The sequence below is a fragment of the Sander lucioperca genome, chromosome 1 (assembly GCF_008315115.2).
Source record: "Sander lucioperca isolate FBNREF2018 chromosome 1, SLUC_FBN_1.2, whole genome shotgun sequence".
Lineage (NCBI taxonomy): Eukaryota > Metazoa > Chordata > Actinopteri > Perciformes > Percidae > Sander > Sander lucioperca.
This window is the reverse complement of record NC_050173.1, coordinates 23,936,943-23,952,224: the sequence shown is the minus strand read 5'-3', so window position 1 is coordinate 23,952,224 and position 15,282 is coordinate 23,936,943. Positions and strand designations below refer to the sequence as shown.

Below are 15,282 nucleotides of genomic sequence, written 5' to 3'. Positions count from 1 at the left end.
ACCTTTCTCAAACCCACTCTTTAGAGAAAAGACACGCAAGCGTGACATAAAATGATCCTACCAGAACGACAACAAGCAGAACAGAGACGTTTTCTACATTCAGATGAGACCACAACAGAACAATCACCTTGACTTCCAACTCTTTGATTGCAAACATCCAATACTGAGGAGCGCAAAAGGTCAAAGCCACAGCACCATGCCAATAGATATAACAAATATTATTGTGTCCCAAGACAGAGGAGGAGAAAAGAGATTGTGAAAGGAAGAAGACATGAATCCAAACAGATTGGTGGGTTGGTGTTTGCCTGGGGACAGCGTTTGAACCGCCAGTGGCGCTCAAGGAAAAGAGAAGAAATCCATTTTTGCCAATATGAAATGAAAAACAGACCAGATACAACAGTATATGCTGACTTCTCAACTTCTGTCTTTTCAACATTAAAGATTTTTTTTTTTTTATTTAAACTTAACATTGCGGGTTTAACTTGCTTGCAAGAAGTGAAAACAAATAAGCTATAGTTTACTGGTTATCCACTTTACAAGCAATCAGTGTAACACATCTCAGGAGACTAACATGGATCTGGGTTTAGAAAAATATTCATGGTTGCTGAGGAGATGCCTATATTAATGTACATGTAATTATGAACAACACAATTGGACCAACATGCCTAACCATGTTTCTTCCATTGATATTCATAGATTACAAAATGTCAGTCTATTTCCGCATTGCATGGTAATGCAATCACTCAATTAGGCTGTGTGATGAAGTGAAATGAGCCATTTTCTCTTGAGGACGGTAAATAGTGGTCCTGATAATTGACAACTGCAGAGGAATTCCTAATCGTAATAACATGTCCTGCAGTGTGCCCCCCCAAGTGATTACACAAAGCCAAGTATCACCTATGTGATAATGCTCGGCAGAACTGGGTGAAACCTATGTTGGAGAGGAAAATGTTGATGCTCAATGATAGGGTGACAGAAAATAGATGTTGGACAAAGTTAATAGCTTTTTATGGTGCAGCTGCATCTCTTCAGACGGCTGTATGTAACACTAACCCTGACAGATTAATCCAAATACTCATTTAGATACAAGTGCTACACTTGAAACTGGACTTTTTACTGGCAAATAATAGGCACTACATAGTCGGTTAAGTGTCAACCTTTGGACTGAAACTAAAATAATCAGGTGATTAAACCATTACTGGTAGTACAAGAAATGAATCGCTAACTATTTTGATAATGGTTTAATCATTTGAGTCGTGTATGATGCAAAAATGCCAAACCATTGTTGGTTCCAGCTTCTCAAATGTGAGGATTTTCTGCTTTTTTAATTTTCAATCAAAACTCTTCAGTTTTTTAATATTTTTATTTTGACTGTTGGACAGAAAAACACATTTAGGCTCTGAAAAGTTATGAGAAGTTTAACAATCTTTGATGTAACAATAATAAACTAAATGATTAATCATATTGAAAAGAAGACCGCTTCATTAGCAATAAGCAATTGCGAAAAATAGCATACATGTATATGTCATATGTCAAAAACATCCAAATTCTGTTTTAAAAATAAATTCTAAAGAAATATGTTAGCCTACATCAAGAGACAATTATCATCACATAAATTATGCCAACTATTTAAGATAATGAATGTATGAATTACACATTATCAACACAAAGTGTCCTCACATGGTTGATATCAGTATGAACTCTATCTGTACCATGTAAAAGGGATATAGTAGTAGTTTCAGGAAAATCGGTTTTCCCTTATTAACATGCAAATTTATTCTGCAAGACACTCCAAAGTCTAATCAAATCATTCACTCTGTAGGGGGTAGCTGTGGTGTGAGTCGAAAGTTTTTCACCATGTGTTCCCATTGCGTTAATGTGTTCACAAGAACGTGTCTACACACACAGATATACTCCACCAAAAAGACTAAAGGACTACGCCGTTTTATTCAATATTAAATAAATTAATAAATACATAAATAAATTAATAAATACATAAATACATGAATAAATAAATAAATAAATAAATATGCCTTTGAAATACATCATGAATAAAATAAATGAGGCAATAAATACATAAATAAAAAAATTTAAATATTCATATGTAAATGAATCAATAAGTATTTCCGTGGACTTTTATTTCTTAATGCACATTTATTGATTTCCCTCTCTATTTATTTCCAGTTCTTATATGCTGTGACAGGGTGCATAGCCACCGTCACGGTAGCGATGCACTACCTATTTCATTTCTCAAAGACTGAGTGTAAAGGTTGCCTGTATATGTTTGTCTAGCGTGTCAATATGTTCTGTTAATTATCACACTGTTTTAAAATCATCTGTTAATCTAGCCATTCATCAAGTTCCCCACAGTAATTCCGTAGCTTTCTTGTGCACATATTTAACATCCAATACTGCGGTGATTTATATGCTATAGCGACAACCATCAATACATCATTCTCTTATTGTTTCAAACCATACCATTTACTTAACAAACATGGCCATTATACTAACCACGCAACACATATGTCTTTGTTAATTACGTGTCTGTTTATTGAGCTTAAAAGGTAGCATAGTGTAATATATCATCTTTGTGTCTTACCGGTGTCTCATCTTTGTGTGTATAAAGGAATGTTTGCCGCGGTTGTCGTGTTTAAATGACGCTATGACTTCCGGGGCAACAGGAAGTGACCCGCAGTTTGAGTAATTCATTTATTAGCTGTCAATATATCGTGGGGCTTTGTCAAATGTTAGTGTGAATCCTATAAATAATATTCTGGAATTTTTTTACTTCATAGATATATGAATTTTGGCTGTTTTAAGCTTTTATTGTCTTCTCACCTGAGCCACCCCTGTATTGTACTGTTGTGTTAGTATGTTCCAATTCCAGTGGCGCGCTTCAGGCCCATATAGACTAGCAGCTTCAGTTGCTCGAGAGAGCTGGAGGGAGTAGGACGTAAGTCTGTTGTATGCTCTCAGAGTAGTGACGAATAGTGACTGGTTCAAAGGTCAATTTGTAAACAGCTGTATGGTTGTATAATTTCACCGTTTTCGACTCTCATGTCAATTTACTTTATTTACTTTTGTTAATTTTTATATTATTATTCTTGCCTTATTTCCTTAATTGGGTAAATAAAAAAAATCCCATCTTTTCAACCTCATTTCCGACTTCTCCTGAGTGTTTACACCTGCTCACGACTTCTCATCCACATCTTACCCTCAACATATGCAAATCAGGGGGTGTGGCTGTCTCTCACATTCAGAACAGAGCCGTGGGCAAAAAAAGGCTGGTGAAGTGAGAGTGCGGACATAATGGAAGACATCGGTGGGCTCCGAGATAGCATGCTATCATTAGCAGATCAAATCGATCAACATGGTTTATCAGCAGATACTATTTTGGCACATATTGAAGAATTTTTGGAAATACTAGGGCGGATAAGTGCTCTTCAAGAAATATACATAGACAACAAAGTTTTAAATTGTTTAAGACTGATTGAGCACCGTGTTCGTGTGGAAGATGTCCAAGTCCAAGAAGTCAACATTACCGCTGGTACTATGGATGTTGGATATTCCAGGCGATATGCTGGCTAACTTTGTGTTGTCCGGTCTATCAACCTGAGAAATCGCGGATCTGTTTGGTGTGTCATCCAGCACGATTCAGAGGAGATTGGCCAAAGAAGGCCTTAGGTGAGTTAACGTACCTATTGAGCTAAAGAGTAGGCTATGGTGGGCAAAAACATTTATCATACAGGCCGCATTTTACTCCCCCTTACGGGCTGTGGTAGTAGCCATATATTTTATGAGTCAGGCTGTATGGGTGCTGCCGTGTTATCGCTAGCTATAGGTGGACAAATTCATTAACCCAGCTGCTGTTGTTGACACGCCATTAGCTGAGGCGTTGTTAAGTGAGCTAGCGGGCATTCGACTGTTCTAATTCACATTAAACTAAACATTTCCGTTGATGGTGAAGTGAGACACGGTGAATGGGACTTCTTTTTGACTATTTATGTGGATGTTTCTGTCCTTATTCATCTCCTTTCCATCTTGCACAGCCGCTGCATTTGACACACCTGTAAACACGATGTTATATAAAATAAACAAATACAGAAACGTCCGTGATTTATTTATTCATGCATTTATGTATTTATTAATTAATTTATTTAATATCAAATAAAACAGCATTCCATGAAGGACATCTCACACATACAACATATCATGGTGTTAAGCAGCAAAAAAGAAAAATTCGATATTCAGATATCGGTGGTCAGTTTGTTATTTGCTTTGATGAAGGTTCAAATGTCACCGACCTTTGCTCTGCACAGAAACAGGGTGCTGACCTCCTCCAGGCTTTCCAAACTGCTCCAAAATAGAAACCAGAATTTTTTTCACAATACTGATGAGCACAACACCTGCTATGACACCTCAGCACGTCACCAACGTATCCCACATCCCCTGTCACCCCGAGCACTAACAATGTGAGCACTTAACCGGTGACAGTGGCAGCAAGCAGCGAAGCAATGACAATAAATGATGGCAATCAAAGCTCAGACACCTTCCCAGCTCCTATTAACAAATGATGCCAGTCATGGAGTGTTGTTCAGAAAACATCACAGATGGCCAGCCCTTTTGACCAGGAAAAAAAACTCTCTGGTATCTGTTATTTATTCCTTTTGTGGTCGGCTTGTGCCATATTGAATTATGAAAGTAGCGAGGGAGGATTTCTGCCTGCTACGATCAATAGGCTGATTTCACTGTCACAATACAAGGCGCAGATCTGAGACAGGAGTTTGACAGATGGCGTGTCACCTTTGTCAGCGTGACGTCCCGAGTGTGTGTGTGTGTATTTGTGGGTTTGTGTGTGTGCGTGTAAATGTCTGCACTTTTGCTTGATTTTTTTCTCATCTTAGGGAGATACAGTGTGAGAAACAAAGTGAGGTATGCGAGTGTGTGCGGGCACGTGTGTGTGGACAGGAGAGAGAAAGAGATGCAGAGTGAGAGAACACGAATTTGTGCACATAGAGAAGCATGTTCGAGGGTCTCTGATACGCTTTCATACTCCCACCCAAAAAGCCTTTGGTGCTTGCTGTGCTACAGCACACTTTGCTGTGACTCCTCTACTGATTTAATTAACCTTTTACTGGCACCGTTCACACAGTAAACCAGTGAGCTATACTCAACTGTTAAATGTGTATGACTGCAATGTAGACCTGTCATTTGGACAAATTGAAATAATCTTCTGATACATCCCCTGGCAAACAGTCTCGGACATGAGCATGGCAGTAAAGACATTTAAGGGACTGATGCAGCCAGACTGGCCATTCTCCATGAAAACATCAAAAGGGACACACTTTTTTTTCCTCAGAAATTACTTTGGACAGAAGGTGCAGGCCAGAGCAAGTGATGCTTTTTTAACAAAGGATGACAGGCATCACAGTGGAGGTCCCTTTCTTCTAACCAGAGGTCAGCAGACGCCAAGGCCCTCCAACAAACGATAAACCCCATGTGTGCCGGTTTATACAGCCGAGGACGGCTGTCACGATCTACTGCAGTGCTGTAGCTGCAGCACCTGACAAGTCAATGCACGCTTTTTCACACCCTATTAGGAATACTCAACTGGGCCATGCTGTGTTTCTGTTTGGTGCAGTCATTCATGTTTTATGAGGGGTATAATATTGATTCTAAAGGTAGCACAGTCAACGTTAGGTTAAAAAAAAATAACACCTTTCTCCATGTTCACTTTTACACGGCAGCTATATGTTGACCTGAAGGCCTAAAATATGAATATTGATATCATGATAAACCTTGAACCTATAATCCTTAAACTATAATAAACATTAAAAATACATTGCAGAAAAGCGCTATAATGGCCTGGTAACTGCAGAATGGTGTCCCCAGCTGGAAGCTTCTGCCCGACAGTTGGCTTTGTCACAAAGTGATATGTTCACTTTTTTTTTTAAATTCTTTATTTATTGGACAATAGTGATATTACAGTTGAGGAAGTGTGCATAGGTAATACATGAATTCAGGGCATCTCCTCTCATTGCCCTTTTTCTGTCCCTTCTATAACTCACAAAGATGTCAGAACTATTTGACAAGAACAAGGGATATAAGGGTTATAGCATATTTACCACATAAGGGTTTGTCAGAAATCGTATGAAAGATAAATAGGAAAAGGAAAAGGAAAAAGATAAGAAAGCATGGCTAAAGACCTGGCAGTACTTTCATCGATAATTGTATAAGTAAACAAGACAAGGACACACATATATATACATATCCCTGCACTATTCATCCACACGATCTGCATGTATACACATACACGTCCATATATATATATATATATATATATATATATATATATATATATACATACATATACACATACACACACGATATGTTCACTTTTTTATACCAGGATATTTTCTGCCCTAATTTAAAATGTATCTTCCGTGTTTGTTACCAGAACTGGAAGTACTATGAACTGGAAGAGAGTTCACATGTGTTGTTTTTTTTTCAAGCTTTCAATCTTGAATTTCAAAAGGCAGTTTAAGCAATAATGGGTTGACCAAATTGCATTCTATCTATTAAAGAGCATGTAAAAAAAATATCTGTTTTAGAGATGTTCTATTTAAGAGCAGAAGTGCATGGTTAGTATAGTTTCCATTTTCTAAGACATTTGAATTTGACATGAAATTCCACTGAACTGCTCGCCTGGAACTGAAATACTCAAGGACGTCAAGTGACTCACATTCTACCCCATGAAGTACAAATAATGCTTTAGCAAAGACAGAGGTCACCTTATTCTTTTATTTTTTCAATTTAACCTTTATTTATCCAGGTAAGTCGTCATTTGCAACGACGACCTGTCACATTCACACAGTTACACATTAATACCTGGAAGCTGCCGAGTACAACCACAGTCTGATCTGCTGGCCACTGAGCAGCTCCACTGGAGCAGTTGGGGAGCTGTTGGGGTTAAGTAATGAGGGAGGGACAAGTCTTTATCACTTTCCCCACCCAGATTTGGGTATGGGTGTTGAGCACCTCATTTCTATCCTCTTTCTGTCATAAAAAATACGGGAATTACATTTTCCCCATTGAATTTTCTAAACAAAAAAGGTTCCAATATGACTTAAAAACTATTTCTGAAAACTATCTGGGGCACCATTGAATTCAATTAATGTTATAATTCCATACAAATGCATTTCACATAATGCAAACATAATTAATGAATTGCATGAAGGAACTATATTATACTGTTGCCATATGAATGGGCTGTATTTGGATAATTTGTTTTTTCTAATGTTCAGCTGACTGATAAAAACTGGAGAATTTAACTTTAGAATTTAATTTACAGTTGTCTCACTTCATCTGCTTAGGGCAAACATTTACTTTTTAAATCCTGGTGCTACTTCTAGCAGAGTTGTGCTCCCTATAGAGATGAAGTTCTCACACTATACAGCTGGTACATGTCACAGCGCTATTGTTAGACAAAACAGGAAGTGAGCAATTGCTGTGCTTTTTTTACATACAGTCTGTGTGCATGTATGTGTGGGTGTGTGTTTGTACTGTATAAGATAAGCTATGACTGCCAGGTATAGGAAAGCGAGGAATTCAATAATTCTGCATGGAGGAGAAAAGAATGAGAAAGAGTTTATTTTATTTATTTTGTATTAATGTTCAAGTATATCACTGTAAGCTTGGATATATTTAAAAGAAGAAATTTTGAGTAATATACAATATGTTTTTTAGATATTTTAGAAAATGACATGAATTTTTCATGCAAGTTTTATGTCATTCATGTGCTTTTTTTTTTTACAATGGAAATAAACAATCTTTTGAAGGCTCTGATGTGTTTCTTTGGTCAACACAAGCTATGCTTTATACTGTTCATGTGGTAATTACTATATATGTTAATGAGATGGTGACATATTGAGTTATACACTTCTTTGGATCACATTGACATTCTTATAACTACAAAACCAATAAAGCGGACACTTAATCAATCAATTTTGTTTTCAAGGGATTCTAGCAGGGGATTATCCGAAGTGTAAAATCACTGAAAGCTGCATAACAGATCTCTTATTTAAATTGTATTCCTACTTCTTACTTTAAAATAAAAATCCGACAACTTCATGTTATGTCATAAATAATCTGATATAAATGGTTATATCATAGGGCCAATATAATGTGATTAGGGACTTGGCCTTTTAAAAAAAACGTATTACACCAGATAGAAATAAAAAGATTGGATATAAAACATTTTTGAAAAGTTGACACTTGATCTTAAAAACAATTGACTGCACAGAACTAACTTAACTGACAGCTCTTTCACTGGCTGGTTCCCCTTTATTCCAGAAAAATCAAAAAATATACTTTAGTAAAATACAAATGTATCATTTCAGAAAAGAACCACTCTTATTCTGTCTCCGTGGCTGCACTCAGCAAGCTAGATGGCAACCTTAGGTTCCTTTTTAAAAAGGTGCACCTCTTATTCTTTGATCACGAAGGTTAACATCTTCTCAGATGCCATGCTCTGTGAATGTGCTGAGGCTTCGGTACTTGTCTGTGTTGAAACACTCTGTAGAACAGAGCGAATTAGAATGAAATATTGAGTTCATTTATGAATAAGTGGGGCTGAACGGCCCCTTGTCGGAGCTTCTGCATGCATATTCAGTTGATGGAAACCTTTGGATGGGTCATTTCTCTTAGCTGCTTCATTAAATAGTGAAAGTCAAAAGTGCAATGCCTCCTGACAAAAAAAGAGACCAAGATCTATAGAGGTGGAACAGTGAATAGGGTTTTTCTTTGCTCCGGCAAAAAATTTAGATGACAAAAAGGACTTGAGCTTGTTCACATTGTTCTTCCTACTGTACTTTTTTTAGCATATTAAAATTATGTGCAGTTAAAAACAACAAAAAGAGCAAACATAAACTTAAATAGTTGTTAGATGTTTTTGCTTTTGTAAGATTAAAAAAAGCCATGGAACCTGGGATAAAGATCTAACAGGTATTGATTATTTACCCTATAATGAAACTAATTGAGACAATAGCGGGTTAGATAATGTCTCAGTGGGACGTTGTACTAACTAGAGCCAATCAGCAGCAGCTTCTTGAGATGTTTCCAAAAGAAACTCCAGAGGAGGTATGCCCGAGGGGCGTAGGGTGGTGTGTGTGTGTGTGTGTGTGTGTGTGTGTGTGTGTGTGTGTGTGTGTGTGTGTGTGTGTGTGTGTGTGTGTGTGTGTGTGTGTGTTTGTGTGTTCTCATGCAGTTTAAGTGGTGTGGGCAGTTGCAATCAAAGCTCAATAGAGAACCTATTGAAGCCAGACTCTGCAAAAAAATGCAATGACACTTTGTGCTTGGCATGTACAACAACAAATATGACTTGAGTCAAGCGCTAAGGAGGTGAGGGTTATGTTTATCAGCACCTCTGTGGTTAGGCTGAGCTTTTGAGACTCATAAATGTATACATACAGTGTATTGCGCCAAAGCAAAGGCCAGACACTGGAACAAATACATGGCATTTTGAAAAGGTAAAAGACTTACTCAGCTCCCCCCCCGGAGAGACATGGTCACTATGATGAATACTGCCATTAAGAAAATGACTTGTCTCAAATGTCAGACTGTAGCCAATGTTTTCAGAATAAAAATTGATAGCACACGGACACAGAGACATTTTCCTTTCTACCCTGTCTTTAATGTTCTTGCCAGGAAAGTGTAATCAACCCTAATTATTTTAACTGCCTGCCACTCTTTGAGATCATCGCTTTCTTAAAAATAATTAGAGTTTTACATTTAATGTGTTTTAATGATGATGGCTCACACCACGATGATGATGAATGATGTACAATGTCAGGAGCACTCAACATCAGAGAATTTTCTTTTTAAAGCTTTAGACTAAAACATATGAAGCTGAGAGGATACATTCAAATGGTAAATGGACGTTGAATGTAGCACCTTTCTACCATACCGGACAAAGCGCTTTAAAATTTGCCTCTCATTTACCCATTAATACACCGATGGTGAATGACAGGGGGGAAATATTACTGACTTAAAGCATAAACTGAAAAACATAATGCAGAAAGAAAAAAAATACTGTTGAAAACTAGCACTAAATGTCTCTTTAAAGTAGATTAGTAGATAAATAGATATAAAGGTTTTTCCTAATTGCTAACTTAATAGGAAGTCACAAAACAAACAAGGTAACATAAGTAACGTTTATAAAAGTCTACATTTAACAACAGTACGGATACGCAGCTACCTTATATACATTGACACCATTTGACGCAACAAAGATTTGTCCTCTTCAAACAGAGAACCCAAATCCTCTGTCTCAGGTTTCCAGCATGATCAAATTTGCACTTCAAACCATTGTTCCCATAATCAGCTATTGTGCATGCCCAGTCAACCACTGCAGAATTTCTAAGCAAAGTCTCAGACTTGAGGCACACAAAGCTATCTTTGATTATATACGCTAGCCCATGGGGAAATTTTATCAAACTCCTTTGCTTCCTGTGGAGAAGGACCAGGTGACTGGGAACCGCTCAATCGGAAGGCCAAATTCTTTTTTCCGCATGCAGCAAGGATCCACGCCTTTGATCCAAGGAAAGGCAGCTGCAAATGCCTCTCCAGATACCAGCCCAACCAATCACGCCTCCACTTCCTTCCACCAATCAGGGCCTTGTCTCCAGCGCCCAACCATAATCCAACCTACTGCTGCTTTTTCTACATACAGATTTCTCCCCTTTGAAAAGCGATGAAAGCATGGTCTGCAAACAAATACGCATTTTAAGATAAAAGAATGAAAAGTGTGCCCTACTCACCCATCTCATTGTCCGATTTATTGTCCATTTCCGTGTCAGTGAGTGTGAGCGCTGAGTTAGAGCGACTGGAGAGGCATGAATCCTGCCCAGACTTTGGCCCCGTTCCCCAAAGAGTCATGGTACGTTCCGGTGATACAGGTTCATGGTTTTCTGTAGCGACCGGCCCTCTGGAGTAGCTGCTGAGTGGGTGGGAGAGGCCCGTCTCAGGGCAGAGCGCCAAGCCTCTGCGAGCCGATGGCTCACAGAAACCGAGTTGCCTCAGCGAGAACGTCTGCCCTGTGAATGATAGAAATTGTAAAGTTAACAAACCAATCAACAACACGGTTAATGGCCAAGAACAGGGCTACAGGGTAGAAGGAGAGGGGGGTAATTGTTGAATTAAAGCCTTAACAACATCCTCCCACACTCATCAACTTATCGAAATGCTCAAAAGCAGTTTCTTTAACCCAAATTACAGTGCAGCTCAAACTAGATTTTGTAATAAGGTGAGCTTTTTAAGATGACCGACTTTAATTACACATTACACAACAAATCACCTAAGATCCAGCATCTTGTGTTCATCTACACATATGAAAAAAAACATTATTAATTCTTATCAGAAACTGTTTCAAACACTGCCTGTTTCACATCAAATCATTACCATAAATCTTGTGTCTGTTTCATATGGAATTACTTGAGGCTCTGGTGTCCACAGGAAATAAAATATGAAATAGCCTGCAAAGCCTTCAAAAACACTGTGGCATCTAAGGAAAAATAAACTAAATTTAAGACGCAGGAATATTGCCAATAAACAAAAATATCTCATGTTGACCTCATTAGAAAGCTCCAGAATGTGAAATTATCCCTAATATTTGAATCACTGCATATCTGTCATTTAAAACCTATATTTAGTCATCCATGCGTATTATGTTTTGCCATCTGGTCTGTATGACACCAAAAAATGATTATTCATGTGATTAACCTGAAATTCAAGTTATAGATAAAACCTTCCTTTTCTGTATTTTCATGTAAATGTATTTTAGGTGTAAATTACATCAAATAAGATCCTCGGAAAGCAGAAATATTTAACATTTATTCACTTACGTAACAGAAATCATTGATACTGCACTTTTATAATCAATAATGTTTTTTTACGATTTCAAGGACAGACGTGTCAACACTGTTAAAACTCACCAAAAAGAAATGCTGCACAGTGTAAAAAAAAGATATTCATGATGATCTGATATCAACTACGAGGTCACAAAGTGAGTGAATTTTGTATTTTCCCTCATAATGTCCCTTTGTAATGTATTTCGTGTTGTTGGAAATGGTGCAGAAAAACCCTTTCAAAGTAAGGGTACCACATCAGAAAATGAAGAGGTCTGAAAATGTTAAAATGCTACAGAAAGCAGATTTCTTCACATTAAAACACACATACACACACACACACACACACACACACACACACACACAATGAGCAGATAAAGTAGCTCATTGGCACAAAATGTTATTTTTCCACTACCAGATGAATAACATTAAATCTGACATTAACTGTGTTGATGTAAGAATTTAGTGTCGTTGACACTAAATGGCCAGATTATAAAAAAGTTATAAAGAAAAATAGCATTCTTCCCACAACTTCATCATTATTCTATTAATTCTGAAATGGGCACCAATTAGCACCAAGAAAAAGTAAGGGAGTAATGGATCCATTTTTTAATTGCAATCCTATGAGCCAAAGGAGTGCCATAAAATAGAATAAACTGCTCAAACTTTTTTAATTACAGAAATTAGAGCAGTTTCAACAGCCAATTAAAGCATAGGGTTATTTACTGAGCATTTTTTTCTTTCATTATTTTACATTGTCCAGCAGGGTATGAACATTTTAAAAGGTCAGAGTGGCCCACTGTATCCCACCTACAGTAATGTTAATTTTCTCTTAAAGTATAGGGACATTAAACTAAATTGGGCCTTTCTTTGACATCATCTAATTGTGTTTACCACTGTCTAGCATCCTGGCATCATACAGTTATTTCTTGTCAAACTTGCACAGAATAAGTGGAGGATAGAACTGCAAAATGGTAGAATTGAAATTATTTAGTAAACACAACAAACAACAAAATCCCAGCATCCATGTTTGTTTACTAATGATGTCTCGCACTGTTAAACATTAGTAAATGAACATGCATATAAGGATTTTGTTGTTTGTCATATTTATAAGCCAACAACTAACTGGAATCTCAGATTTATCGTCACATTTCCTCTTCAGAATTGAAGAGATAAAACTGTAAGTTCCTAAATTAATCAGACATTTCTAACTACTAATCATACTTTTTTGTAGCCAAGGTCAACAAATGGATAATCTGGGCTTTAAAGTTAAATATAATATGTCTTCTACTTATCCATGTCAGCTACGATAACCACACCACTTAGCTCATAGTATAGAGATGCGTCTGACAAATACTGAACAATCCGAGTAAACATTTGCTCTCGCTAACCTGGCCTGCTGTACTCCGCGCTTTCCTTGTGGACCATCTCCTTGACTCTGCCTCCAAAGAGCATTCGTGAAGGGTCATGGTCAAAGGCCTGGAGTGTTTCACTGGAGCTGTAGGATTTCTGAGTGGGCACGCGGCAGGCTCCCTCCTCCCGATCAGCAGAGGAGGCGGTGTAACAGCGCTCCCGATCCTTGTCTCTCTCGCAGTATCTCTCTCGGTCTCTCTGGCTCTTGGACAGTGAGCAGAAAGGCCGTTGCTCCCTCACCCGTTCCATGCTGCCTGCATGCTGGGTATCCCAATTCCCTCCCCTTCACCACCGACGCTCTCCTGAGAGACTCGCCACTGGATTATTTCACTCTTTTCTCCACTCCTCCTCTTCCCTCCTCCGGCTGTGACTCTGAACCGATTTCCCGAACTCCCCTCCCTACTTTTTGACCTCTGTCGGCCTCTTCTTCAGTCCATTGAGGCTTCCACCCCCTCTACCTGGAGAAAGAGAGAGAAGAGGAAAGGAATGAAGGAGCTCAGATAACACTAATCCATCTGCTTCATCTTCAAACGTACACACTTATCCCCTTCTCACTGCCCCACCCCCACTGATACTTCACCATCCCTGAAACCTCACCCGTGAACTCTTGTCATACATGACTTCCCCTCTTAAAAAGAGCATCACCTCCTCATTCTGCCTGCTTAAGCCTTCAAAATCAAGTTCATTTTCAGTGCGTTGAGTTAAAACGTATGCACATTTTTCACATCAAGCTAAATCAGTTTGAATAAAACTAGTGGCAGTTTCACCCAATAATATTTTTAGTAGTAAAACGTCTTTGAAAGCCTTTCAATTTCCCCATGACGATGACCTAAAATTAACATCCACCAAGTGTCAGATGCTGGTTAAATGACGGGTAAATCAATACATCACGGTGGCATGTGACTTTTTGACAGATTCACATCATGCTTTCATTTTGAATTTAAACTGTACATCTCATATCTCACACAGAATTAGAATGTTGACCCATGATGCAGTATGCATGTTAACCAAGTGTCAGATTCTGCACACAGAGCAGCAATGATAACAAGGGAGATGACATATTTAAATGAAAATGCATATGTAACGGATAGGTTTTAGTGTTTACCAGCCTGTGACATAGTGAAAATATTAAAGGGTTGGTTTGCCTAAATTATGAATTTAGATTTATGTCTGAGAGTTCTGCATCCACCCCACTATAATGGAGGTGAATCATATTTATGTGTTTTATGTCTTTGCTACTCTCAGTAATCCACAGAATAGGCAGGCAACACTTTTCAAAGGATTATTTCCTAAATCGAAAGTAGGGCTGCACTTTGAGGAAAATATGCGATAACGTTTGTTGAATATTGCGATGAAATTATTTGCAATAAAAAAAATAGATATTAAAGTAGGGCTGGGCAATATATCGATGTTATATCAATATCATGATATGAGACTAGATATCGTCGGATATTGTAATATATAAGTATTATATTTTCCTGGTTTTAAAGGCTGCATTACTGTAAAATTATGTAATTTTCTGAACTTGCCAGACTGTTCTAGCTGTTCTATTATTTACCTTTACTCACTTAATCATTATATTCACATTGTTGATGATTATTTTTCTAAAAAATCAAATTGTGAAAATATTTTGTTAAAGCACCATAGTCCACCCTACAATATTGTCGCAGTATCGACATAGAGGAATTTGGTCAATACTATCGTGATATCAGATTTTTTTCCATATCGCCTAGCTCTATATTAAAGTGTATTCAGTTCTGCCTTTCTGCTGCTTTCAGTATACTGCTAAAATACAACAAATTGCTTGATAAATTATTAAACTTAAAGGACAGTTCCAACATTATTTTATCGAACAATTTGACCATTGTACTGATCGCAAAAAGCAATTAAAAAATTATAGTTACATTTTCTGCTGATACTCTCTTTCAACTATCTCAAAACGTGTATTTTGTGATGTATGTGTGTG

General features: G+C 37.7%; 1 protein-coding gene across 5 annotated transcripts in view; it reads right to left on the bottom strand.

Moving 5' to 3' along the window:
* The window catches only part of si:dkey-237h12.3 (teneurin-3), a 159,170-nt gene that overhangs the window by 130,505 nt on the left and 13,383 nt on the right, over positions 1–15,282 (bottom strand). For all 5 annotated transcript variants that reach the window (XM_031303728.2, XM_036000996.1, XM_036001001.1 and 2 more), the window contains exons 2-3: positions 13,295–13,774; positions 10,818–11,093 (exon numbers count right to left, since the gene is read on the bottom strand). In XM_031303728.2, the coding sequence (XP_031159588.1) occupies positions 10,818–11,093; positions 13,295–13,565 (547 nt within the window). In that variant the 5' untranslated portion in view covers positions 13,566–13,774. The remainder of the gene's footprint in view (positions 1–10,817; positions 11,094–13,294; positions 13,775–15,282) is intronic.